The 27704-nt window shown below is 52.5% G+C and overlaps 1 protein-coding gene across 1 annotated transcript in view; it reads left to right on the top strand.

Moving 5' to 3' along the window:
• Positions 1-7730: 7730 nt before the first annotated feature.
• ME2 (malic enzyme 2) overlaps positions 7731-27704 on the top strand; it is a 39811-nt gene continuing 19837 nt past the window's right edge. The window contains exons 1-4 of the mRNA XM_068177219.1: positions 7731-7896; positions 14623-14749; positions 25666-25799; positions 27087-27236. Coding sequence (XP_068033320.1) covers positions 14642-14749; positions 25666-25799; positions 27087-27236 — 392 coding nt within the window. The 5' untranslated portion in view covers positions 7731-7896; positions 14623-14641. The remainder of the gene's footprint in view (positions 7897-14622; positions 14750-25665; positions 25800-27086; positions 27237-27704) is intronic.

The raw sequence follows: 27704 nt of genomic DNA, 5'->3' as shown, positions 1-27704 counted from the left end.
TGACGGGCAGGTCTCATTCACTCGAGTTTATCAGAAGCTGAAAAAGCACAATGCCTGGTTGTTTGTGCCTCTGTAAGCACTCTGCGAAGTGAACATCCCGACAGCAGCAGGTGCAGCTGCCGTGAGCGTTCTCTGAGGGCCGCGCTCCGCAGGAGCTGTGGGGCAGCACTGGGGCTGAGGAGCAGCAGTGGACTGACCCTCCTGAGCTCAGTCACACAGAAAACACACCCTGACTGCTGTCCTGCTCCAGGCCTGTGAGAATTCACTTGTGGGGAATTTTGGAAGGAATTTGAGACAGGACCTCTGAGTTGTTTTTGATTATGTGTTTTTTCCTACCTTCTACACAGGCAAGAAGGGTGAGTTGGGCTCTCATCTTCACTGCATGGTTCAGAAGGCCACAAGACCCTAAGTTACAAGACCTTTGAAGGAGTCATTGACCAATAAAACACTGCCAACAAGGATATTTATGCTTTTGACCTAATCCTTAAATATTTCATCTTATGGACTCATGCTGCAGTGTAAGCTTTCTTAGCCAGTCATGTTATGACACACAAACCTACAGCACTGCATTCTGAACTTCCTGTTTACCTCTGTAACTACTTTTATTTTTTCTATACCTTAAACTCTAAAACTCTAAACTTTCCTCCACTTAGCTCAACGTGTCTGCTTTAAACTATAAATCCACATTCTCACTTCTAGCACCTAAGTTTGGGAGCCTTTTCCAAGGTCTCAGATCAAATCCCGTGTTTAAGTCTAAGCTTTGGCTTCAGCCTCAGCCCACCTGATCCTTGCAGTGAGGAAAACAAGCTTCAACCGGGAGGGAAAAAAGAAACAAAACATGTTAGCTAAGTAGGGCTGGATTTTTGAGACTCAAGTTCCCTTGCTCTCAGAAACGAGAAAAATCCTGTTTGTGAAGTAGTTGAGAATTGGAGACTTCCTTTCACAGCATCGTTGATTAAATCTTGATTGAGTTAGGTTCTCTGTAATTTAAACTACAGAAGGGCTTCTGAATAAGTGCCAGAGCTCGCCTTATAACAGAGCTTTTGTAACTGTCTCGTATCTCCCTACACAGATGCCTCATAACTGAGACATCTGACACTGTCCCAAATCCAGATATCTGTGCGCTCTGTGAAGTGATAAAATGCACAATTGATGTAAAGGATTTCTGTCCTTTGCTCTTTGTGCGAGATGTAAAAGCTCACCATGATGTACCCTCGACCAGGTATTTTCCAGCCTAAACTTTTCAGTGTTTTAATATCAGCCCTCTCCCACAGGAGAAGCTGGATTTTAAGGTTCAGCTAGCAGCACATGTCCAGTGGGAGCACATGTAGGATGAAACGCAGAGGAGTTCAAGCAGGACACAGAGGGAACACGGTGGCCAGCAGCTTTGACACTGCTTTGGCACAGTCCCATGGATGGCCCTGCCTTCAGCACTGCCCAGCAGGGGAATGGCGACTCAAAGAGCAAAAGCCATGTGTCCTTACTGCCAGGATGGCACTCTGCTTATCAGCTCTCTCCTCACTCTGCAGGAAATTAAGTCGTTTTCCAGTGGTCAGGATGCCATCCTTCGCTAGACACAGAGGGGCTGACTCTATGACACAGTGCTAACAAGTACAGAAAATGCATTTCATAGCGTCCCAAGCCAGTGCAGTTTGAGACCTGTGAAGGTTAATGGATCTTTTCTGCAGGTTTCTCTATTATTTTTGTGAGTTGCTGCTGCATGGAGACAAAAGCTGAGTGTTCTCAGCAGAGACTGAGTGCCTGGGAGCCCAGGCTGAGAGTGAGGTGTCCATCAGATGAAGGGAGAAACAACTCCTCGAGTTTGCATAGGCTGACGGGACTGATTCTTTCACTTCCAATGCTCCTTCTGGCTCTGATCAGTCTCTGCAAGCTCCATCCTCATCCTGCAGCAAGATCCACAGCCTGTGAGGTGAGAGAGACCAAAAGCACTGATTTCAAGATCTTAAACCCGAGTGCAGTGTCGCCAGACCCGGCCGATGGGGTTAGACTCTCTCCGGAGGTGTCTGAGGGCTTTCCAGCTTAACTGAGGTCAGCGACACGTGGGGACCCGCAAACTCGCGGTGAAATTCGCGGTTTCGGTGCTTTTTAAAAGCCCGCTCTGGTCAGACAAAGGCTGTCAGTCCCGGCTCGGCATCTCCTGGGCGGTCAGAAGAGGGCAGTCCTGGTCCTCTGTGCTGCTCGTCTTTGCGCTGGGCTCGCTCTCCGGGACACGAGTCGGCGCCGCAGGGCTGTGTTACGCTGATCGGGACGGGAAGGATGCCGCCCCTGAGCGTCCTCCTGTCCCCGCATCAGCCGAGGCGGAATACAGCAACACGGAGCCAAGGGAGAGGATTCGTGGGCAGAGGGCTTGCTGTGGGATGATTTCTGGACGAAGGCTCCCGGTGGTGAGGGCGGTGTAGGAAAAGGTCCCCGTGTGCCTGCGGCAGAGCAGGAGTGGCGGCGCAGCACCTGTAAATAAATATGCCTGCTCTCAGTGCAGCGGGTGCAGCCAGCAGCAGCGAGGGCGAGGGGGCTTACCCTTCCCTTACCCTGCGATTCCCATCAGAACAGCAGATTTGTTAGGGGATGAAAGCATTAAAATGGCCAGCCTCCCCCTGTGAGAGCCGCGCGCCGTCCCACCCGGCCTTGAATGCTTCCAGGGACGGGACATCTATCACCTCTCTGGGCAACCCGGGCCAACCTCATTAGAAAATTTGCTGTCCTCATTATAATTTACCTCAATAAATTAACCATCCTCGCCATAAAGGGTCTATCTACCTAACCCGAATTTCACCTGGTCAGCCCATGTCAGGATTTCTCACCGTGTCCCTGGTGTCCAGCAGTTCAGCAGATTAGAGCTGACTTGAGGTCAGACTGGCCTAAAAAGAGGCCGCAGATCACAAGAAAAGAAAGTAAAGCATAAATTTGAAAGCAGCAAAAGACAAGCCTGTTAACCTACAGTGAGAGTCACTGACAAAGGAATTTGTCACTCAGCACCACTGCGGGCTGTTCCCATGTCAGCTGGTCTCAGGCCCTGACACTCTTCTGCATACCCTGGAGCCCAGAAAGGCTAAATGAGAAATTTTACACAGAAATGTTTTAAAAGAGAATGAAATTACCAGTCAGAAACCGAATGCAAAAAACGGAAACGGTGTAAACATACTTAGTTAGCTCTGCCGTTGCTCTAAAGAAGTAAAAGTGGCAAGGCTGGTAGAGAGCAGTATTATCTTTTAGTGGAATTGGTGTAATAAAAGGCGTTATTTTTCTTCACAAACCCTGCCTCAGGGTAGCCATCATCTTTACTGCCTCGTTCCTGCTTCAGTCTCAGGTAAATGTGAAGAGTCAGTGGGGTCATCTCTCTGTCAGGTGTGTCAGAGTGAACAATCAACACTGCTTTCTAACAGAAATAAAGAGCAGAAGGCCAAGAGGCCAGATTTTATCAAATCCCAGAAACCTTCTGAGGGATGGCTTGTTCTGCTAGTCCCTACCGCAAAACCTTCTGAGACTGGAGTGAGATAAAAGCCAGTATCACTGTTAAAATAACAATTTGTTCTGTATTAGACACAGCTACGTTATCAGTGAGTTTATGGGAGTGACGGTGTCGAACCATGGCAGGAATGAAAGGACAGATCTAGGCAACTAGAACAGAGGTTGTTTTAGTTTAGTTATTTGCATCAAGGATCAGTGATAGGAAAAGCAAGAGCACGGGGTGCAGTGCTCGTGACGATACTTTAAATGAGATACTTGAAAAACTGAAAATATTATGAAAAGGAGAGTCAAAACTGGCTCAGGGATGGGGAACAAAAGTCTTCTGTGTACTTTATCAAGCATTAAGCGGTTACAACCACTATGGTTTATCACAAGAAAAATTGAGGGAAAAAAAAAGGAAGTTCTCCTCAGCAAAGAGACAAAAAACAAGCAGAAGATGACCACAAATCTAGGGCAACCCTGAAGAGAAATAGAACACGGTTTTAGCATGGTGGAAGTGAATTAAGAAACCACCTTGGTGTGATTTAAGAAATCTACCCTCAAACAGTGATGGTTTTTGGGAGATGCAGTTTTAATTTAGCACAAAGCAGTGTCTCCCTCTGGAAAGGAGCCCCAGTAAAACGCAACGGCCTGTGGAGTGATCACGAAACAGCCATCTGCTGCGTTGGAAATTTCTGAATGAATCGTCACCCCGCAGTGGGCGAGCTGCGGCACTCGTGGAGGCTGCTCCAGCCCAGCCAGGAGGGATGGCAGCTCCGTGCTGGCTGGCTCTCCACGGACTCGCGGCTCTTCTCTTGGCAGCAGCAGAGCAGCGACATTCCGTGTGCCAGAGGAAACTTCCGAGCGAGCACCAAATACGGGCATGAAAGTCCTGCTGAGGAAGGAGGAGCAGCTGCTCCTCTGGTTCTACAGCACAGGCAGTGGCACAGAGACTCACAGAGAGACACCGAGGGGCTGGGACAGCTGGGAAGGGGCTGGAGCCCCAGGAGAGCCTGAGGGAGCTGGAAAGGGGCTCAGCCTGGAGAAAAGGAGGCTCAGGGGGGACCTTGTTGTTCTGCACAGCTCCTGACAGGAGGGGACAGCCGGGGGTGTCGGGCTGTGCTCCCAGGGAACAGGGACAGGAGGAGAGGGAACGGCCTCAGGCTGGGCTGGAGAGGCTCAGGGTGGGCAGCAGCAGGAATTTCCCCATGGAAAGGGCTGTCCAGCCCTGGCACAGCTGCCTCGGGCACTGGCGAGTCCCCATCCCTTGAGCCATGTGGCACTTGGGGACATGGAGCAGTGGTGGCCCTGGCTGTGCTGGGGCAATGGTTGGACTTGAGGGTGTGAGGGCCTTTCCAACCCACATGGTTCTGTGATTCCATGACCCTGCTGCCCCCCACGGCGGCTGGGGCCGTGCTGAGGCACAAAGCACGGCCAGGCCTCCTCCGCACAGCGCCCCGTGTCTTGGAAAAGGTTCGGAGCCTGAATCTGGGAAAAGAACCGAACCGGCACCACGGGGCTGCTGGGAGAAGGCGGGGGCTGGAAGGCAGCGGGTGCCGTGTGGTAATGACAGCTGTCCCTCCCGTCCAAACCCGCTGCTGGGAGCTCTGGGCCCCGCAGCCCAGACGGCAGCCCCCGGGGTGCAGGTTTTCCTCTGCCGTGACTAATTACAGCCATTCTTCCACCACAAAGTGCTGCGCAGCGTGTTCCGGCAAGGCCTCAGCTGCTCATTAGGTGATCCTGGGGAATATCCTCCGCCGCTCTGCAGTGACAGGGGTGTACAGCAGAAGCGATTTATGCAATTTGGGTAGGAAGCCAGGCATTTTTAAACGCCTCCAATTTGGGCTATTTTTAGCCCGGCACAAAGCCGTGACCTCGCAGGTTATTTTCGCGATCTCTTTTGTTTATAGGTGCAGAGCAGCATTATTCAGAAATGTTTCAAACTCGCCACAGTCATGCTGACAGGGAGGGGAGGGGGGAAGCAGCTGAATGTGCTCCTCATGACAGGCCTCAAAATTATAATTAGGAGAGGGGGTTTTGATTAAGTAGGTTTACATATCTAACACTGTTACTATAGTGACTCTGCTTCTTTTAACTGCGCGGCGCTCCTTCGTACATCAAACTGTTTAAGTCGCGCTTGGTGCTGGTGGCAGAGAATTGAAATTCTTACTTAGTAGAAGTTCTTGTTAAAATAAAATTTCCCCTTTTTAGCAGAAAGTGGGGAGTGTGAGATGGGTTATTGGGAACCAGGAATTGCTGGCTGGGAGGGTGGGCAGGCCCTGGCACAGGGTGCCCAGAGCAGCTGTGGCTGCCCCTGGATCCCTGGAACTGTCCCAGGCCAGGCTGGACGGGGCTTGGAGCAGCCTGGGAGAGCGGAAGGTGCTCCTGCCTATGGATGAGATTTAAGGTCCTTCCCAACCCAAACCGTACTACGATTCTGTGATTAACAGTCTCAAAATCTACAGCACTGGAAAATATCTGAGTTTGGGCTGGAGAGGAGGCAGACGAAGGCTGGGATGGGCTGAGCTGTCGTGTTTCATGGCCCTGCACTTTCCCTCTTCAAACTGCGTGGAGGCTGAGCTGGGGACGGGTACCGCTTCCGATGAGGTGAGCCCACTCTGAGGACAAACAGCCGAGTGCTGCTGTGAAATGTGACGTTTTTGCTCCTTTCTCCGGCAATTTCAGTGCTGACCCGCAGCATTATCTGTCTCGATGACTCCTGCCAAGCCTTCTGTTCGAGTCCGAGGGCATCCCAGCCCTCCAGGCCCCGTGAGGCAGCAGACCAGGCAGGGCTCACCTCAGCGCTGTGGCCCTGCGTGTTTTGAGGAGCCCTGTTCCAAGCAGGGAATCCACCACGGTGGCCCTGGCCCCTGGGAGCAGCTTCCATGCTGCCACAAGGAACTCTGTGTGGAGTGACCCCATTGCCCTGCCACCGCTGTCAGCGCCTTCCTCCTGCTTTGCCTTTCCCCCTCTGCCTCCTGCACAGCGGGATGTCCCTGTGGAGCCACGGTCCCCACCGTCCTGGGTGCCACAGGGCACTCACAGCCCCATTCCCTCACGGATCCTGGCTCCTCACAGCCCCATTCCCTCACGGATCCTGGCTCCTCACAGCCACATTCCCTCATGGATCCCGGCTCCTTATGGACCCCGGCTCCTCACAGCCCCATTCCCTCACAGATCCTGGCTGCTTATGGACCCTGGCTCCTCACAGCCCCATTCCCTCACGGATCCCGGCTCCTCACAGCCACATTCCCTCACGGACCCTGGCTCCTCACAGCCCCATTCCCTCAGGGACCCCGGCTCCTCACAGCCCCATTCCCTCAAGGATCCCGGCTCCTTATGGACCCTGGCTCCTCACAGCCCCATTCCCTCACAGATCCCGGCTCCTCACAGCCCCATTCCCTCATGGATCCCGGCTCCTTATGGACCCCGGCTCCTCACAGCCCCATTCCCTCATGGATCCCGGCTCCTTATGGACCCCGGCTCCTCACAGCCCCATTCCCTCAGGGACCCCAGCTCCTCACAGCCCCATTCCCTCACAGATCCTGGCTGCTTATGGACCCTGCCTCCTCACAGCCCCATTCCCTCACGGATCCTGGCTCCTCACAGCCCCATTCCTTCATGAATCCCGGCTCCTTATGGACCCCGTCTCCTCACAGCCCCATTCCCTCATGGATCCCGGCTCCTTATGGACCCCGGCTCCTCACAGCCCCATTCCCTCAGGGACCCCAGCTCCTTATGGACCCCGTCTCCTCACAGCCCCATTCCCTCCCGGACCCTGGCTCCTCACAGCCCCATTCCCTCACAGATCCCGCCTCCTCACAGCCCCATTCCCTCAAGGATCCCGGCTCCTTATGGACCCCGGCTCCTCACAGCCCCATTCCCTCATGGACCCCGGCTCCTCACAGCCCCATTCCCTCAAGGATCCCGGCTCCTTATGGACCCATCCCCTCACATTCCCGAGGTTCCCATCCCCTCACATTCCTGAGGTTCCCATCCCCTGACATTCCCGAGGTTCCCATCCCCCATTCCCATCCCCTCACACTCCCGCCCCTCGCCCCGCCCCTCGCCCCGCCCCTCGCCCCGCCCCTCTCCCCGCCCCTCTACGCTGATTGGCTGTCTGGCCAGTCCAATTAACTGCGACGGATCCCACCTCGCCGCGCCTATCCCGCTTTCCCCTCTGCGGGGGCGGGCTAAAACGTTCATTGGCCAAACGCCACCGGCGCCTGCGAGCTTCTTTCTCTTCTATTGGCTGTGTCAGCTGTCAGTCACGGCCAGCACCCGCCTCCCGGGGTGTCCCTCCCCGTCGCCTCGGTGTTGGCTCCATTCAGTGGCGGGTTCTGCGGAGGACGCAGCGGGCGCTGCTCTCGCCCAGTAGGAACAGGTCCTCGGCCGGTATCGCTCAGCGGGCAGCAGCCGCAGGAGGAGGTAGATCCCGTTCTGGTAACAATTATACAACTGCGGCGGCGCACCCCAGGCCTCTCTCTCTTTATAAACCCGTGTTTACGGGGCGTTCTGAGGGGCTGGAGGCCGCCCGGGCGCGGGGAGGGGATGGAGCCCGCCCGGGATGCTCCGTGTCCCCGGTCCGGCCCCGCGGGGGTAGCGCCGAAGCAGCAGCACGGCGGTGCGAGGCCCCGCGGCTCGGCCTGCGGCGGGGGCGGCCCTGGGCCCTGCGGCAGGTGCGGAGGTGCCTGCGAGGAGCCGGGGGAAGCAGCCCCAGCTGCGGCCGCGCGTGTTTCCCCCTGTCAGAACGGTGACGAACGGAGCTGCCAGCCCGCCGGGAGCTGCCCGGGGCCGCGGGCAGCGCCCACCCAGCGGGCCCGGCCTCTCCCGCGGCCCCCCCGCGCCGGGCCCGACCTGCCCTGAACTTCCCCGTGGCCCTGCAGGGTGAAAGTTGGGAAGGAGCGGAGCAGCTGGCGCGGCCTTGGAGCAGGAAGCGCCGCCCGGTGCCTCGGAGTTGCTGTTGGGGTTTTGGCCTCCTGGCTGCTCGTTCGACGAAGCGGCCGTGGCTGACACGCCGCCGTCGCTGGCTCCACGCTCCGCTAAAAAATACTGGCTAAGGGGTGTTGTCTGAGCGACCCGGGTTGTGTCACGGCAAGAATCTCATAGTTACCAGGAAGAAAACCGAGCCAGACTCACAGCACATTGATAAGGGGTTGGTGAAAACGGACAGTCTTGCAGCCAAGCAAGATCGGAACCACCAAATGTCGGTTGTTTGGTGTGTTTGTGCTGGTAATTCCGAAAAGCAGTGAACATCAACGGGAGGTTTTCTGTGTACCTGTAATTTACATCTGGGCAAATGAAGGAGCTGGGCAGAATGCGCAGCTCTGCCAGTGGCCCGTGTGTGTGTGCAGCCAGCAGTGTCTAATGCCTTATTAGACACTATGAGAGCTGTAGAAATTTAACCTGAGCCTGTGTTTTAGAAGAAGCTGTGTGTTACAGCCACAGGAGGGGAGTTCTGATAATCCTGTGCGGTGGCTTGTGAGTCAGCAGCTTGAGCGCAGGCAACATTTGGAGCTTTTTGCTCTGCAAACTAAGAGAGAAGCTGTCAAAGCGCGTGGTTGAGTGAGCACTAACTGAACGCTCATCTTCGCCAGTGGTGCCGGCACCTTCCCTGCAGCCGAAGCAGCACTGTGGTGCACGGATAGGTTCTCAGGTTTTTCTGTAATTTAAGTGGGGTATTTCTTTTTAAAGCCCTGGCCAGCGCACGTTGAGGTTTGTAAGAGGTTGGCAGGCGTACCCGTCACCTGCACTGAGCTACCAGCAGCTCGGCTTCTCTGCGCTCAGTGCTGAGCTGCTTTCCCAGGAAGAACTCCCGTTTGTAAGTGGAGCAGTTGTTGGGAACATCCTATCCTTGTCCACCCCTCCACCTGCATCCCAGAAAAATCTGTGCTTCTGGGTTGAACAGCTCCAGCACAGGGGCGTGCCACTTCTCCAGAGCAGAGCATGGGTACCTTTCTGCTTGTTCCTGGACTACTTCTGAGGGCTTTTAGGATGAGGTCTTTGTCCTTGCCTTTACCACCAGCAGCCCTCCTAGTTACACAAATTAAAATAAATCAAGAATTTCAATACGTTTTGTCAGACTCGGCCAAAAACCCTGCTGCTGCGGTTTGCACAGCAAAAGATAATGGACTTCCTGGTTCTTAAGAATCAGATTATTTAGGTCAGTAAATGTATAAAAATACAGCTCTCTGATGTTGTCTGCTACCAGCCAAGACTCCAATACCAAACAATTCAGCCCTACTTTCTGCTCGTGCTGCAGGAAGTCTGATAGTACTGTAAATTGCACTAATTGACAAATACTCTTTTTAGGAAGGTGTTCTGAAATCATTCTCACCTGAGTTCACCTAAGTGTGCTTTGTTTAGTGAGCGTTTCCAGCCTCAAGTGGTGAACGTGCTTACCCTGCCTAAGTGCTGCTCCACACCTGACTTTTCTTCCTGTTGAACTGGCTGCCTCAGAGTGAAAGGGAAGAAAAGTAATTCCGATATGCTAAAAATCTGCTTCCAAAATAACCCGCCTGCCTCTGCCAAGCACTTCATTAGTATTTTCTGCCCATGACTGTTCCTTTTAATCTGCAGATCTCAAGGTGCCTTAGAAACGTCCTTTAAAGTGGTGGCCCGGGACTTTGCTGGAGGGAACCTGAAATAGTTTTGCCACCGTTTCCTGCTGACTTTCCTCAGCAGTAGCATCTGGCCGGCTCAGGGAGCCAGAGGTGCCGAGCTGCTGTGCAGAACCTCGTCCCCCCCTCCTCAGCCCTCTGCTCCTTCCTCCTGGGATGCTCTGTTCTGGAACAAAAGTGACTCCTTGGCCTGCTGGAAGGTGGTGGGTGCAGGGAGAGCGGCTTTCTTTAGGTGGAAGTCTCGTGGGGAGACACACTTATAGCCCGTGCTTGCCTAATGTAATAATTTTAGACTGCTTTATCATTACTGAAGTGATGAAGCCAGCTAGTGTGTGCCTGGTTTGTGTCATGCTTGGGTGGGCCAGGCTGGGCTGTTCATTACCAAAAAAAAAAAAAAAAAAAAAATAGCATAAAGTGCATGGTGCATCCACTGCAGACCTGAGGTGGTGCAGGCTCACAGAGGGATGGCTGTGGGGGCACAAGAGACAGCGTGTGTTGGCTTAGAAATGGTCGAGGCCTAAAAGATTGGAAATTCTGTGGGGCCTCCATGGCCTTGAATTAATGATTTCAGCTTGTCAGTACAAAAAAGCTCCTCACAGGGGTCAGTTTCTGTACACGAAAGAAAGGCTGGAAGAAATCACTGACACGGGATTTCAGGAGCGCTGGAATTGCATTTGCGTCTCCCCACCCTTCAAACTGAAGGCAGACTGCAGAGTCATGCAGCACGAGCTGCTGTGCAGGGACAGCCACTCCTTGGCACTGAGGGGAGACCCACAGGTCAGGCAGCCTGGGCAGTAATTGAAGCTGGCCTGGCTTTAATTGACTCTGAGCTTCCCGACTCTCTGGCCAGCCTCGTTCTGCCTTTGAAGAGCGTGATGAACCTTTCCCTTGAAAGTAGGTTTTGCCATTTAACAGATCCATAATTGGAGCGGCAGAACGTTTGCTCCCAGATAAGGGCACTTGTGCATATTGGTAATTAGTTTGACCCGGGCAGATGCCTCCTGATAAGGCACAGTGGGGAGCTGTCCTCTGGTGTGCTGAAGGACTTAATCCCCTTAATTTGTGACACAGCAACTCAAAAATTCCCAGCTGTGCTGGACTCAGTCTGAAGGTGCTCCACAGTCTTGTGCAGGTTTCACCATTGTCAAGCGCTGAAGGGAGAGCAGAGATCCTGGCTGTGCTGACACGTGTTCAGGCAGGAATTTATTCCGCCTTCAATTCTGCTGGTTTTTCCTAATTCCTCCTCACAGGACTTTGCACAGCCTCGGTCCTCCTTGTGTGTTTTCACATCGTGGCAGGTGCTGCTCTTTCCCCCAGTTCACATCCCTTCCCCACGGAGCTGCTGCCAGGGCTGGAGCCCCTCTGCTCTGGAGCCAGCCTGGCACAGCTGGGGCTGTGCAGCTGCACAAGAGAAGGCTCCAGGGAGAGCTCAGAGCCCCTGCCAGGGCCTCAAGGGGCTCCAGGAGAGCTGCAGAGGGACTGGGGACAAGGCATGCAGGGACAGCACACAGGCAGTGGCTGCCACTGCCAGAGGGCAGGCACAGATGGGATATTGGGAACCAGGAATTGCTGGCTGGGAGGCTGGGCAGGCCCTGGCACAGGGTGCCCAGAGCAGCTGTGGCTGCCCCTGGATCCCTGGCAGTGCCCAGGGCCAGGCTGGACGGGGCTTGGAGCACCCTGGGACAGTGGAAGGTGTCCCTGCCCATGGCAGGGGTGGCACTGGATGGGCTTTGAGGTCTCTTCCCACCCAAACCACTCTGGGATTCTCTGTCAGCCTCTACTGCCAAAATGATCTCTCCTGTTTTTTTATGGTTTCAGTACCACCCTCTCAAGCCTGGCCTCCTACAAAACCATCATAAACCACGTTAAAGCCTCCCCAGACAGCTGCACAATCCAGCCCCTCCATCTCCTTGAAACCAGGTGGTGGCTTGGGGACCTTTTGGGGGCCATTTCCCCCAGACCTGTTCTTGTGGCTCCCCAGCAAACGTGAGCCGCAGAGCATGAGGCTTCGTGTCCCTTTGTCCTTCCCCACGAGTCCAGGGGACAAGGCTGGTGGCCAGCAGAGCTGGGCTGGGTCACAGAGGGCCACGGCCATGCAGGCAGAGCTGCTGGCAGCCCTGCAGAGCAGTATGGACAGGCATGGGGAAGGATTTCCTGCTTCATGGGGTCGGGGCAGGTCGTGTTAGGGTGGGTTTTGGAGGCAAGCTCTTGCCAAACCACATTCAAAAGTCTGTGACAAAAGGAGTTGGAGGAGGTGGGCAGGACGGGAGAGGAAACAGAAGCAGGGAACAATGAGAAGTGCAGGGGAGGGAGAGCTCAGGGCTGAGTGACCAGTCGGGTTTTGTGATGGATATAAATTAACTGTGATCATATCTCTCTGATGTAAACAGAGGGCTCAGTGGAAAATGAAACTTGATTCTCCCCTTTTATGAGATACCTCCATCAAGAGAATAATTTTAGGTGCTGGTGTGACACCTCGGAGAGGAGCAAGTCTCATCTCTCACACATCAGGGAAGAAAGCAAGATTTGTATCACTTCTGGAAAGTCTTTTCCCCTCTGCCTCATTGATTAGAGTTAATTGATCAAGTTCAGGTGAATCTCGGCCACAATCTTGTTGGGTTCTTAAATGCTCGTTAATTGCACCCGAGTAATTTAAATTTAATTAGCGTTTGGTAGGGTGTGGTGCTTGTCCTACTTGTTAATTCCTTGTTTAAGGTATTTGCTGGTGACAGGTTGGCGCCACGGCGGCACAAGGCTGATGGGACTCTGGGATGGGGCTTGCTGTGGCACTGGAGTCACAGCCCGTTTTTGGGCTCCCCTGCCATGGGGAGATGGACCTGCCACCGTGTGGCGATGGCAAATGAGCAGCCAGACCTAAAACCAGTTAAAACTGAATTTGGTGATCCTAAAGGCAGCACAAAATTAATGTGTTTTGCAGCACAGCATTAATTTCCCTGGTCTGATCCTGATGGCCCGAGTGCTGGCAGGCCAGCTGTGCTCACTCCGCCGCTAGCAGGTCTGGGGAGGAACGAGCACGTTCGAGGCAACATTTGTTTGTGCTGCTGGCAAGGCTTCCTCCTGTGCCTCCCGTCCCACTCCACGCAGCAAATTCATGGTCTTTACCCCAAAACAAACCAGCACGGGGTTTGAGTGGAACTTTTGTCATTCACAGGCCTAAACAAACAAGGTTAAGAGGAAGGGATGCTTCTGGATGCAGAGCAGCTTCCCTCTACGCTTCATAGTGGGTAGAAGAGAAACTTGGGCATATCTGATGGTGAAAAATGTTAGATGTTGGCGTATTTTCTTAATGCTTGGAAAGATTTTTGGGAAAATCCTCAGATTGTAACCCGTTAGACCAGTCTGCCATCTTAAAAGCTGATTATGTGCAAATTTGATTATAGAAAGGTCTTCCTAAATATTCAGGCGATATTTAAGATAATGAAGTTTTGTTCCTTAATTCAATTTTGTCTCCCATCTGGAAGAAATTAAAAACCCAAGCCGTGCATCATTTCATCCCTTAAAAATGTCTCATGCCCTGCTTTACTGTCCCTGCCTGTCTGGGCAGTGAGTGTGTAGCTGGGCTGGGGGGTGACGGGTCCCCCCTCCTGGTGCCCTGCTGTCCTGGCCGGCGTGTCCCCTCCCTGTGTCACCACACAGACCACGGTCCTGGTGAGGTCCTGCTGTGCTTCCCATTGTCTCTCTGTCTTGCAGAAATAATCTCTGGGAGATGAGTCCAGTGCACATTCCCTGCTGGTCCTGCCGTATACAGGCACATGATAAATGGTCATTCCTTCTGCAAAGAGCTTGTGATCAGTAATGGAGTAAAATGGGTTCAAGAGTTGTTAACACCTGTCAGGATCAGAACTTGAGTTGTACTAGCAATTTTTAATTCTTTTAGGGAAACATCCTTTACTTTAAGGGATATATTCGCTCTGAAAATAAACTGACTATTTCTAAAAGTTTGAAATTGTGAAAATTTAAGCCTGGAATCCACAGTTCGGTGGAGTTTTTGGCCATTTTAATTCCACATTTTGTTGTAGCAGAGTTTTAGTACGCTGACAGACACCGTTTCTCTCCTGTGTTGTCCAGCCCCAGAGATTTCATTGTTGGAGAGCTCCAGAGGATCTCAGTGGGGATTTTGTGGCTGCACCTGCCCCGGCTGCCCTGTCCTGGCTGGCGTTTGTGCCACTGCCGGTTCCGTGGGTCACCACGGACAGCTGAAATCGCTGCTGCCATTTCTGCTCTGCCAGGATGGCGTGAGGCAGCAGCGGGGGAGAGCTGCCTGCCCGCACCTCGTGCCAGCTCCCGTCAGGAGCCCTGTGTGTTCCCTCCACTCTCTGCTCTCAGCATTCCAAACCCTTCCTTCCTTTTCTCCCCTCCTGGCTGCCGCAAGGCGCTTTTGTGTTGTTACTTTACGGTGTTGAAAGGAGTCTCACGCTGCCTGTGCTTCCCTGTGGCAGCAGACGGCCCACGGATGTGGCTGTGGGCCCTGCTGGCTCTGTCAGGTGCCTGAGGGCTGCCTTTGCCTTGCCAGGTGCTCCGGAGGAGGGAGGATGCTGTCCCGACTGCGCGCGGCCGCGGCGCCCTGCGCGATGGCGCGGCGCAGCCTGCACACCAAGGAGAAGGGCAAGCCGCTCATGCTGAACCCGCGCACCAACAAGGTGGGTGTGTGTCCTGTCCGGCTGCTGCCTGTGTGTCCTGTCCGGCTGTTGGCTGTGTGTCCTGTCCGGCTGCTGGCTGTGTGTCCTGTCCAGCTGGGGTGTGTCCAGTCCAGCTGCTGGCTGTGTGTCCTGTCCAGCTGCTGGCTGTGTGTCCTGTCCGGCTGGGGTGTGTCCTGTCCATCTGGGGTGTGTCCTTTTCGGCTGCTGGCTGTGTGTCCTGTCCGGCTGCTGGCTGTGTCTCCTGTCCGGCTGGGGTGTGTCCTGCCCATCTGTGGTGTGTCCTGTCCGGCTGAGGTGTGTGTCCTGTTCGGCTGCTGGCTGTGTGTCCTGTCTGGCTGGGGTGTGTCCTGTCCGGCTGGCGTGTGTGTCCTGTCTGGCTGGGGTGTGTCCTGTCCGGCTGGGGTGTGTCCTGTCCGGCTGGGGTGTGTCCTGTCCGGCTGGCGTGTGTGTCCTGTCTGGCTGGGGTGTGTCCTGTCCGTCTCGGGTGTGTCCTGTCCGGCTGGGGTGTGTCCTGTCCGGCTGGCGTGTGTGTCCTGTCTGGCTGGGGTGTGTCCTGTCCGGCTGGGGTGTGTCCTGTCCAGCTGTGGTGTGTCCTCTCCGGCTGGGGTGTGTCCTGTCCAGCTGGGGTGTGTCCTGTCCGGCTGGGGTGTGTCCTGTCCGGCTGGGGTGTGTGTCCTGTCCATCTGTGGTGTGTCCTGTCCATCTGTGGTGTGTGTCCTGTCCATCTGTGGTGTGTCCTGTCCAGCTGGGGTGTGTCCTGTCCGGCTGGGGTGTGTCCTGTCCGGCTGGGGTGTGTCCTGTCCGGCTGGGGTGTGTGTCCTGTCCATCTGTGGTGTGTCCTGTCCATCTGTGGTGTGTGTCCTGTCCATCTGTGGTGTGTGTCCTGTCCAGCTGGGGTGTGTCCTGTCCATCTGTGGTGTGTCCTGTCCAGCTGGGGTGTGTGTCCTGTCCAGCTGGGGTGTGTCCTGTCTGGCTGGGGTGTGTCCTGTCCAGCTGTGGGGTGTGTCCTGTCCAACTGGGGTGTGTGTCCTGTCCTGGGGTGTGTGTCCTGTCTGGCTGGGGTGTGTCCTGTCTGGCTGGGGTCTGTCCTGTCTGGCTGCTGGTTGTGTGTCCTGTCTGGCTGGGGTCTGTCCTGTCTGGCTGGTGGGTGTGTGTCCTGTCCGGCTGCTGGGTGTCCTGTCTGGCTGGGGTGTGTCCTGTCCGTCTCAGGTGTGTCCTGTCCAGCTGCTGCGTGTGTCCTGTCCGGCTGGGGTGTGTGCTGTCCATCTCGGGTGTGTCCTGTCCAGCTGCTGGGTGTGTCCTGTCTGACTGGGGTGTGTCCTGTCTGACTGCGGTGTGTCCTGTCCATCTCGAGTGTGTCCTGTCTGACTGGGGTGTGTCCTGTCCGTCTCAGGTGTGTCCTCTCCGGCTGCTGGCTGTGTCCTGTGTGACTGGGGTGTGTCCTGTCTGACTGGGGTGTGTCCTGTCCATCTCGGGTGTGTCCTGTCCGGCTGGGGTGTGTCCTGTCCAGCTGCTGGGTGTGTCCTGTCTGACTGGGGTGTGTCCTGTCCGTCTCAGGTGTGTCCTGTCCGGCTGCTGGCTGTGTCCTGTCTGACTGGGGTGTGTCCTGTCTGACTGGGGTGTGTCCTGTCCATCTTGGGTGTGTCCTGTCTGACTGCTGGGTGTGTCCTGTCTGACTGGGGTGCGTCCTGTCCATCTCGGGTGTGTCCTGTCCGGCTGCTGCGTGTGTCTTGTCCGGCTGGTGGGTGTCCTGTCCGGCTGAGGGTCCCGTGCACCTTGTCCCGGGGACACAGCCCGAGCAGGGTGCCGAGGCAGGGAGCAGTTCCTGCCCCTGCAAAGCAAGGGCTGCCTGTGGCACCTGCTGCTCCGGCCAGTCCGGCTGCTCCGGCCATCCCGGCTGCTGCCCTCATGGCCGGTGCTGCCCTGGGCACAGGAGGGGCTGCTGGCACTGCCTGGCACTGGCTGCAGGAGGGGCTGGCTGAGCCGAGGGAGAGCTTTAGCATGGAGAGGGTCTGACTTCAGAGTTTGCAAAAGTTAACTCTGAATTCGGGCCCGCTACCCATAGGAAAGTGTTAACCTCTCTGTCCTAGCCCTGGCCCTCTCCTGGGGCACTGAGACCTGGGACTGAGCCACATCCCCTAAGAAACATCCCTCTGCAGAGTCTGAAAGAGCATCTAAAAATAAACCTTGGTGGGAGCTAACTGGGAGGTAGAGATATCATGTTAATTCCATGCTTTGAGGCAGACTTCCAAGAAAGTAGCATTTTGTTCCTTTCACAAAACTATTCCTGTTTCCACAAGCCCATCCTCAACCTCTTTTTTTCTTTTTTCCACTGGAGTTGTAGTGGCCTTCGGGCATCTTGAAGCCATTAATGTGTAAATTAAAACGGGTAACAAATCGGGTGAGGGCTTTTGGTGGCTGATCCAAGATGTCTCAAGTGGTCAAGAAAGGTGGCAAATCTGCCTGTCTCTGACGGGGCATTTCCTGAGCAGTGGGGCTGGGTTATTTTACCCTTCCCTTTCCCCCTGGACAGTAGAGTGCAAGGTGCCTCAATCCTGCATGAATCCAGGCTGCCTAAAGAGAGGGAGAGACAGCTGTGGAAGGTAGAGACTGGCTGACTGCAAAAGTGAAATTGAGATTGCTGTGTCAGGGAAGGAGAAAAGAATAGATTGCTGTGATTTGTCAAGATCGGATTGTCTCGAGACTTTCTGAGCTCTAAAGACTTTGACATGCCAGTGGAAATTACTTCAACCCCTGTAAGCTTTTCCAAATGCTGATTATTCAATAGCATTCAGAAACGAGAACAATAGGTCATTTCTTACTGTTTTTCTAGTGGTAATGTCCTTCCATTTTTTTTTTAAACCATGGAATTCTCAGCTGGACTGAGCACAATGCAGTTTTTTTCCTTGAGGAACAGAAGGGAGTAGGGAGCTCCTGGTTAATGGCAATTGATTTTTTGAATCTTTTAATGCCTCCAAGAAGTTACACTGGTGAGAGAATGGGAACCCCATTCTGCATTTGTTTGTCTCTGCTGTATCAGCCTGTCCTTCCTGCTGACGCCTGTTGGAATGGATCAGAAAGCTCACTGAGTGATACTGCTGGATGCAGTATCTGTATGGAAAAGCATTTTGGATATTCAGCAAAGATATAAATGATTTATTAAACACACCGAGTACTTTACTCCTTGTGCCTCACGTGTGTATAGATACGTATATGTTATCTACGTACAGAAACAGATAAAGGGTGTTATTTCTTCCTGTCAGCTTGTTGAGGTTATCGTGTTTTACTTGATTACATTTCATTTTTACATCCTCTCTCAGCTCTGCAGAACATTTGGTTTCCCCTAAGGCACGTGTCCCAAAAACAAGAGCTACAGAAGGACAGCATCAGGGGCAGGATCCAGCCCTCACCCTTGTGCAAACTGATCTGTTGCTCTTTGCCACTGGAGTAGGTTTTCCTGTTGGAGCTGCTTTTCTTTTCTCGCCCACCCTTGGCCGTGTGTTGCAGGTGGACAGCACAGCTGCACCAGCTGGTTTGGGTTTTTGTGTTGGAAGGCCGGATTTGAGGTGTTCGTTGTCGGGGTGGCTCGAAGAGGCAGTGAGCTCTCTGGGCCACCTCAGTGCTGCAGCCAGCGGCTGCAGAGCCTGCTGCAACTGTTGTGGTATCCTCGTCTGCTCAGAGCCCTCTGTGGTGGGTGACTCCTGCTCCCTGGCAGTTTCCAATGCAGTTAATTGGCTTCAGGACGTTCTGTTCTGCTGGAGGTCCCTGCTGGGCCCAGGCAGCATTTTAAACTTGCTTAGGGCAGTGTCAGGACAATCTCAGTGGTTTAGTGCTGGCAATTAAATCCTTCCTGATAATGGTGCAGTGCTTCAGATGGGGCAGGGTTTGTTCTTCCAGCACAGAACAGGTGATGCACGAGGACGAGATCCCTGACGGGTGATGTCTGTCCTGCCACGTGGAGTGCCATCAGAGTGTTCTTGTCTCCACTGGAAATACATGACCCGGAATTTTATCTGTGTGTTTGTTCTCTGTGGCTTGCAGAAAACTTGTGACTGAATAGTTGGTGATGCCTCCTGTGCTTTAGTTGGTTATTTTAGTTGGTTGTTTTGGTATTCTTGTGAAGGAGGGTGTGATTGTATTTTGTACTGTGGATTCCATTACCCCGTTTTCCGTGACTCTGTTCCTCAGGATTGTTAGGTTATCACAGAATCCCAGAATCCCTGAGGTTGGAAAAGCCCTCCCAGCCATCGAGTCCAACCTGTCACCCGATCCCCACCTTGTCACCCAGCCCAGAGCACTCAGTGCCACATCCAGGCCTTCCTTGGACACCTCCAGGGATGGGCACTCCAACACCTCCCTGGGCAGTTCCGATTCCTGACCTCCCTGTCCATGGGGAAATCCCTTCTGATGTCCAAAAACTCCTCATGCACTCACTCTGACTCCTCTGCACTGCCTCTCAAAATTTTAGCTTCAACAGTTATCTTTAGGACTCACATATGCACAAACTTGTGCATGTATGTGCCTGGAAATGTCAGTAGATATGTGTATGGAAATAGGTGATAAGTGTGAAGGAAACATTCACTGGTGGCAGGTTAATAATCCCAGACTGATCCTGAGGAATTCTACCAGTGTCATAGCACTCATGCAGGTAGTCATCTTCTCATATGTTATATTTTGCTCACAGTTTCACGCGTTCGTTCACAGCTTTTTCAGCCCAATTTATTTTCATGCATGGCTTCCAGAATACTTCCAGAAACCGTGATAAACTCACCTTTGCGTAAAGAGACGATTTTCTTAGCAAACTTGTACATGACCTCGCTGACTCGTGGGAGATACCCAGCAGTACATTTCCGATTCAGAATAAAAAACAAACAGAAAAAAACCCAACCAAAGTCAAAGCTTTTTTGACAAAATAAAAGGGATAGCCCAAGAGAGTGTAAAGAAAGGATTGTATGAGGTTGAAGATGTAAAAGCAGATCCTCTCTTTCCACTGCTCATTCTCACCGTGCTGGATTTGACACATTTCATTTAATTTGATACGTTTTAGATTTACTTAGCCAGCTGGGTTGAGCAGCCAGGGCATTGGAATACGCAGTGCCCCTGTGCCTTCCTGGGGAAAGCAGGATAACGGGGATGTGGGGAGGGAATGCACATGGCGATCGGTGCTAAGGAGTGCAGTGCTTGAAGCAGTTGCTGTCAGTTTGTGATCAGTCAGGAGGAAAGACCCGAGAAGGCAGGAAAATGACACGAGACCGTGCACACACCCCCAGCCCAAAGTCCCACCGCAGCTCTGTGTCCTGCCCAGGTGGTTTGGAGGGGTTCTTGGGGTGGAGCTGGCACGGCCACGCACCTGCAGGTTTTATCAGCTTCCCCGAGATCTGCGTGCTTTCAGAAGGAATTACGTGTGGGCACGCGGAGCTGTTTAATCGGTAACCAGGTGCCAAAGGTGGTGGGAGGGTACCAAACCTCGTTTACCTTGGACCAGGTGTTCTGCTCAGCACCTCTGGGCTGGGGGGTGGGGGATGCAGGAAGGGCGCTGCCTGGGGGTGGGTATGGTGGGATTAATGCCCTTCAGGAGGAGCAGGAGCAGCCACACGTGCTCAGATGGGAAAACAGCAGTTTGAAGAGATGTCCCCGGGGCGTTCAGGGATGCCATTGCAATCACGGGGCTCATGACTTGCAGTGAGCAGCTCTGCCGTGGTGTCCATGGAAAATGTACCCAGGAGAGCCTGGGCCACTTCCTTGGCAGGGAGTGGAGGCTTTCTGCTCCCGGCTTTTCCCCTCTTCTGCTTCCAGCTGCTCCACATCATCAGCAAGTCCCAAGGAGACAGCTGTGGGCTGGCTGAGCGTGGGTCATGGGCCAGAGCGGTGGCGTGCTCCACCTTGCAGAGGGGTCCAGGAGCTGGTGGCATCTCTGTCTGCAGAGAGAGGGAGGTGTTCAAAGGGCTGGAGATCTGAGGGGATCCCGGGTTGTGTCACAGCGCATTGCCCTGCTGTGTCAGCCACACCCGCCAGGGTACACAACTGTGCTGCTCTGGAGAACAAAGGGAGAGAATCCAGTTTAAAAATGAAGGAGGAAAGAAATCAGGAGAGATTTTCTGTTCTCATAAACTTTTATTCTCTGGTAGAGATAGCAAAGACACCTTTGATTCTTATGAACGAACTTTATTAATTTCCAGTGGAGGCATCTTGTGCAATAGTGAACTCTGTGTTTAGCCCAAGGGAGCAAAGTCAAGACAAGCAGCCCACAGTCCAACATAAAATCTACTTTATTTTCAAGATGTTTATGATGCTGCTTCAAAGGCTCTGCTCCACTGCTGAATCTGTCCTAACAATGACTAGGAGTTACAAGGAAACCATTTTGTAAATCTCGTGAGTAACTAATTTTCCAAACAGTGCATGTTTGGATATAAACTGTATGTACATCTTTGTCAGGAGCCTGGATGTTTTTTTTTGCTGTATATGAGAGCATTTATGGTTAGTTAAAAGTACATTCTCATATATATGGCTGCAAGACTGCAGGCGGGGAAGACTTACCACCACTACTACTTCTCTGCTTGGAAACCTCTCGGAATTACTTCGTGGTGCTATAAAAATCCTGCTTGCAGCATTCAGGCTGCTCCGTGCAGGGCAGGCAGCTAGGATTTGTGTGTGCTGGTATTTATAGCAGCACGGGCTTTGTGTGACGGAGCCCAGTTGCTGCCAAGTCCCAGTGCCAGAGTTTGTGGATTGAAGTTCATGGTTGTCCAGTGTGAGCTTGTCTTAACTGAAATAGCATCAGCATTTCACTCCAGCAGCATTTTTCATTCCCCCTCCCAGCAGAAGGTTGGTTTTGTGGCAGTGAATTTGTCCATGGAGTGTTAATTAATTAATTAATTAATTAATCTGTGGGCTGTGAGGTGTGCTGGGCTCGCTCCTGGACGCACTCGCTGCTTTGTCTCTGCCGCCCTGGAGGTGACCCCTGCTTGTTCTGAGCTGACAAGAGGATTAAGGAGGCTGATGGCAGTGAAAGTCAGCACACAACACCTGGGGAAAGGACACCCGGCCTGCAAACAGTGATCCCAGACTGCAGCAGTACTAAAGCACTTAATCCCGGGGAAAGCTGGGGGAGTTAGGGCCTTAGGTGCGCGTTCTTCCGTGCCTCCCAGCAACCGGCACTGCCGGCTGCGTGGGCCCAGTGCCCCCTGAGGTCCCGGGGCTGCCTATGTCCCTGATGTCCCTGATGTCCCTGATGTCCTGTGTCTGTCCCTGATGTCCTTTGTCTGTCCCCTGATGTCCATGATGTCCTGTGTCTGTCCCCTGATGTCCTGTGTCTGGCTGTGTCCCTGATGTCCTGTCTCTGTCCCCTGATGTCCTGTGTCTGTCCCCTGATGTCCTGTGTCTGTCCCCTGATGTCCTGTGTCTGTCCCTGATGTCCTGTCTCTGTCCCCTGATGTCCTGTGTCTGTCCCCTGATGTCCTGTGTCTGTCCCCTGATGTCCCTGATGTCCCTGATGTCCTGTGTCTGTCCCTGATGTCTGGCTGTGTCCCTGATGTCCTGTGTCTGTCCCTGATGTCCTGTGTCTGTCCCTGATGTCCTGTGTCTGTCTGTGTCCCTGATGTCCTGTGTCTGTCCCCTGATGTCCTGTGTCTGTCCCTGATGTCCTGTGTCTGTCCCTGATGTCCTGTGTCTGGCTGTGTCCCTGATGTCCTGTGTCTGTCCCCTGATGTCCTGTGTCTGTCCCCTGATGTCCTGTGTCTGTCTGTGTCCCTGATGTCCTGTGTCTGTCCCCTGATGTCCTGTGTCTGTCCCTGATGTCCTGTGTCTGTCCCTGATGTCCTGTGTCTGTCCCTGATGTCCTGTGTCTGGCTGTGTCCCTGATGTCCTGTGTCTGTCCCCTGATGTCCTGTGTCTGTCCCTGATGTCCTGTGTCTGGCTGTGTCCCTATGTTCTGTGTCTGTCCCCTGATGTCCTGTGTCTGTCCCTGATGTCCTGTGTCTGTCCCTGATGTCCTGTGTCTGGCTGTGTCCCTGATGTCCTGTGTCTGTCCCCTGATGTCCTGTGTCTGGCTGTGTCCCTGATGTCCTGTGTCTGTCCCTGATGTCCTGTGTCTGGCTGTGTCCCTGATGTCCTGGGGCTGGCTGTGGTCGCTGGCAGCTGGAAGGGTGCTGGCTATGTGATACTCCGGCTCCATCCTTGGAGATCCTGCATGGGCAATCCCAAATCCACATCCAAATCCAAATCCAAAACAAGCTAATGGTCATGGACAAAATACTGCAAGTGTTAGAAGGACTCAGGGGTTTTTATCTCACTGTTCTGGACTAAACTTGTTCCGTTCCAGTTGGAACGTGGTCTGAATTTCTGTGTGCAGGCTGATGTCATTCTGGTTGCTGATTTAGGCCTAGGCAGAAATTAAAGCATCTTTGAATATGGTAAGATACAATTGTCGTGTAGCTCAGCAGCTGGAAGTGCTTAGTGTCTCTTCAAAATTCGTGCTGTTTGATGCTACTGCAACTCCGGAGACACTGGCCGGCCAGGTTCCCTAGAGACAGGGAAGGGTGTGAATAACCTGAATACAGATGGGTCTCAGTTCTGCTTGGAGCTAAGCTCAGGCTCCTGGGCATTACTGGGGCCCAGGTGTTTCAAGGGCGCAGGTTCCGCTCTGCAGGGAACCTGGGAAAAGCCACGCTCCGGTGTCATGCTAGTAGTGGAAACTATGAATTTGGTAGTCGTGGTTTTTACAGGACTTGAGGCTTTCTGGAGCGGAGGATGTTGGTTTTGGTAGTGAGGCCTTCCTCTCGGGTTGCAGTGAAACGTCGGTGTGGCACCACTGAGGGGTCCCTGGCCTTCCCCAGGCTGTAAACTCCAGCGGCCGTGCTGACCAGAGACTGAACTTCTTCTTCGCTTCCTCTTCTTCTTCCTCTCAATGCTGTCAATATTTTGGCACCGTTTTTGTTTCTGCGGTGCCCAGAGGAACAGTCAGCATTCTACGAATGTTTGCCAGCTGTGCTCGGCCTTGGGGCCTAAGCCACTCACAGTGCAAGCAGTTTGTGTGGGAAAGAGCTGCTTTTGGAAGGATTTAACTGTATTTAAAGGTATTAAACTGCTGATGGCAGCAGGACAGGGGTGCTGGGGAAAGGGGAAGATAGCTGAGCATGCATTTCTGCTCACAGAGAATTCGTATTTCTTGTGAGGTATGCAGAAGTGGAACTAATCCTTTGCAACACAGGAAAAGCCTCTGTGGCACCCAGAGCATGTTCCATGGGTTCTTCTCTCCTGTCAGTTTCTCCCTGTTTACATAGTTGTGCTCTTTGTGGAAATGTTGGATTATTCAGATCAGTGTTTGGGGAAAAAATACCACTAAAGTGACTAAAGTGACCGTTGCACCCCACCAAAGAAACAAAACAAAAAAAACCCAAACCAACCCCAAAAAAGCAGCAGCAAGGTTAAAAACTTGAAGAATGAACTGTCATCTGAAATGTATTTGTATTTACTATTGGAAGAATACTGGAGAATAGCAATTAGACTGGGAAAGAAAACAGTGGTTCGCAAGTGGCTCCTTGTAGAAAAACTCTGCTGTCCTAGTAGTAAAAGGTTAAATGGAAATCAGTATTTAGTGTCAAATCTGTTACATGAAAGGTTAGCAGACATGAAAATAAATACAGAGAAAAACAGATTCGTTTTAGGGCTAAGTACTTGGAGTTTTCTGCAAGAGGGCAAAACAGTGAAGTTTTTGGGTTTGGGTTTTGTTTTTTTTTTCTTGCTTTCTAGCTCTTCAGGTATTTTATTACTGTAGAGCACAGTGTAGAATCAGTACAGAAAGGCAGGTGGACTGCTTTAGTCAGTGTCGTCAAAACAATCGATATTAAATGTGACCTGAATAGGAAAGAGAAGAATAATGTAAAAATAGTAATTACGTTAACAATGGGATTTTTTTCTCCAAGGAGTGTTGTTTAGGAACCATGCAGGTACGATGAATTACACTGCAACCGGACCCTTTTCAGAAATTCTTGTTAATGGGTATGCGTTCTGCAAATACCTGCGAAGAGTCTGTTCTCACGCAAGCAGAGGTGAAAATATTTGTCTTCTGATCTGAATTGATGGCCTTTACTGTCGAGTGGAAAAGTACTGATTTTTTTTTTTTTTTTCTTGTCAGTTGAGGAGTTGAACATGGATGATCCTTGTGGGTCCCTCCCACAAGGATCATCTGATTCTCTGACCTTTCTGATGGCAGGAGGAATTTGGAGTGTAATTACAAGGCATAAGGCAAACCTTAGAAAGATTTTTTTTTTTTTTTTCCACTTGGCAGTAAGAATCTGAAGGTTGAGAAACAGTTCGATTGAGTATTTAAATAACGATAAATCTAAACTCTGTCCGCTCTCCATCTCCCAAATGGAGAAGAGGGGTGGGGGTTTTGCGGTTGAACTCTTCTAATTTGCTACCAGTGAGGCTTTTTGGTAGTAGACAAATGGACTAAATCCATCCCTAAGTGAAAATGAAGTATTTGGGTTGGACTGTGATCGTAATAAAGGCATTAGGGCAATTCAGTAACTTGGGCATCAGGCTGTATCACTGAAAAAAGCAGCAAATGGAGCAATTCAGGCAAAAATCTGAAAAATCTGCGTGTTACTGTCTGTGACTGCAGGGACCAGCCTGGGTGACCCACGTGAAACAACTGAAAAAGCAGCTGCTATTTCACTTCTAGCCCGTTTGCCGCAGCACCTCTTTGCTGCTCTCCAGCTCCACAGGGGAAGAGTAACTCTGGCAAGGTCTGGGCAATGTGGGTCGGAAGGAATAGCCCCAAAAACGCGAGGAGAGCGCCAGGAGAGGCAAACACACCCCGGCCCTGCTGGAGAGAAGGGTGCAGCGGAAGAGCTCCTAGAGAAGGGAGGTCCTGGGCCAAGAACTGATGATTGCTGCTCGCCTCTCGTTTTCAGGGCATGGCCTTCACCTTACACGAGCGACAAATGCTTGGGCTGCAGGGACTCCTACCTCCCAAAATAGAGACACAAGACATCCAAGCCTTACGCTTCCACAAGAATTTGGCAAAAATGACCGACCCCCTGGAGAAGTAAGCGCTGCTCCGGCCTTGTCCTGTGGTAGGAGTGAACGGGAATGTTTGGGGCTGGAAATAAGATGGAAATGTGAAAACACTGAGCGGGGGTAACCAAAGTTTCTAGTGCCTCCGCTGGGTTTTTCGGTTCTTGGGTGTTGTTTTCACTCTGGCACAGAAAACTGCTCTCATCCTGCGGTCAAATGAGGTTGGGAAGCCTTTTTTTCTATTTTTTTTTTTTTTTTAATATTCCATGTTCATAAAACAGCAAAAGAGAATGTGTGAAAATCAGTAACAAAGCTGCAAGCCTGCCTGTAAGCTGTCACACGTACTTCTGTGATATGTAAGATGGGGTGGCAGGTTGTCAGAGCACAGGGGGTGGCATTCAGCCCGATCTGTAAAAATGTGTGATAATGAAGGCAAACTGAGCATTTGAGATACCAAAACCAGTGTTTAACATACACAGTAGTTACTGCTAAAAAGGAACTACGAGAGTAGAATTTCAAGTCTCATAATGTGTATTTTTTTTTAATATCTTTTATTACTTAACACGCTGTTTTGGTGAGCCACAGAGGATTCTGCTGCGCTTTATTTTTAGGGCGCTGTGTTTTTAGCATCCCGTTACTGTTTTCACACAGTCTTTACATATCCCTGCCTGTGAAAATACAGAGTCTGGAAGGACTGGAATGGCTTGGGGCTCGCTGGACCACATCAGAGCTGTTTTGTTCTCATCAGAACTGAAGGGTGGCTCTTAAATCCACATCATGTCACTTGCTGGCCCAAAGCAGTCGTGTCATCTGTATTGGCCGAGTGCCCAGCTAAGGCGGATTGCTAACTCATTGTCTTCATGTCCTTGGGTCAGCAGGACCGAGTACGGGTTGATACACAGTAAATTGGTGGGGAAATTTGCAGAAATTTGCAGGATTTAATTTACGCACCCACCTAAGTCCTCCAGAAGGAGCCTTCTGACGGGGCTCGGTTTGCTGCACGTGTGTGCTGGCGTTGGGATTCGCAAGACGCATCTTCTGGATGGAAAATTATTTCCCAGGGTACCGAGACTCCCTGCTGCCTCCTGCAGTAATCCCTGGCTTGTCTTTAATCACATTTGTGCGCTATTACCTTGCCAGCACACACGGCGTGTCCCACCCAGCACTTCTGTCTCACCTTCCCAGCACCGCTGCTCTCCCTTCCCAAACTTCCCTTTGGTGCTCCAAGCCCGACTGGAAGGGAGGGGACTTCCCTGAGGAGACAAGCAGGAGTGGGAGGCAGTGAGTGGTGCTTTTTCCCTGTGCTGGTTGATTCCAGGTACATCTACATCATGGGGATCCAGGAGAGGAACGAGAAGCTGTTCTACAGGGTGCTGCAGGACGATATCGAGCGGTTAATGCCCATCGTGTACACCCCGACCGTGGGCCTGGCCTGCTCCCAGTACGGACACATCTTCAGGAGACCAAAGTAAGGACACAAACACGCCTGCCTGCTGCTTTTTGTTGTCCTCTCCCCTGCATCCTCGCCTGAGGTCTGCAAATGGTCTGTGTCATCCTCATCCGGGTGCAGCTGCACGGGCCTGGCGCCACGTCCGGGCAGTGAAAGTTTGTTAAAACATGTCTCAGCACACAGTTTATATTGAGAAACAAAACATTTGGAAGCAGACATGGAGATGGCTCGTGTGAATACTCCAAGGGCAGGGCTTCAGCCCCATTTCCAGCTCTTCCTAGATGCCACACAGCTCTGTAATTCCAGCAGGGATTTCCCCAGCTGTCAAGAGTCCCTTCTGTGGCTCTGAGGATCTGTGTCATCTGGAAGGCAGTGTAGACTGAAAGGGATTTCTGGACATCACCCTCACCCCCTGCTGCAGAGGGTGGGTTCAGGTGGTTCCTCAGGTCCCTGGACAGGAGGGGTGGTTCAGGTGGTTCCTCAGGC

This window comes from Anomalospiza imberbis, chromosome Z (genome assembly GCF_031753505.1).
Source record: "Anomalospiza imberbis isolate Cuckoo-Finch-1a 21T00152 chromosome Z, ASM3175350v1, whole genome shotgun sequence".
Classification (NCBI taxonomy): domain Eukaryota; kingdom Metazoa; phylum Chordata; class Aves; order Passeriformes; family Viduidae; genus Anomalospiza; species Anomalospiza imberbis.
Note: the sequence above shows the minus strand (reverse complement) of the source record. Positions and strands in the feature narration are given on the sequence as shown.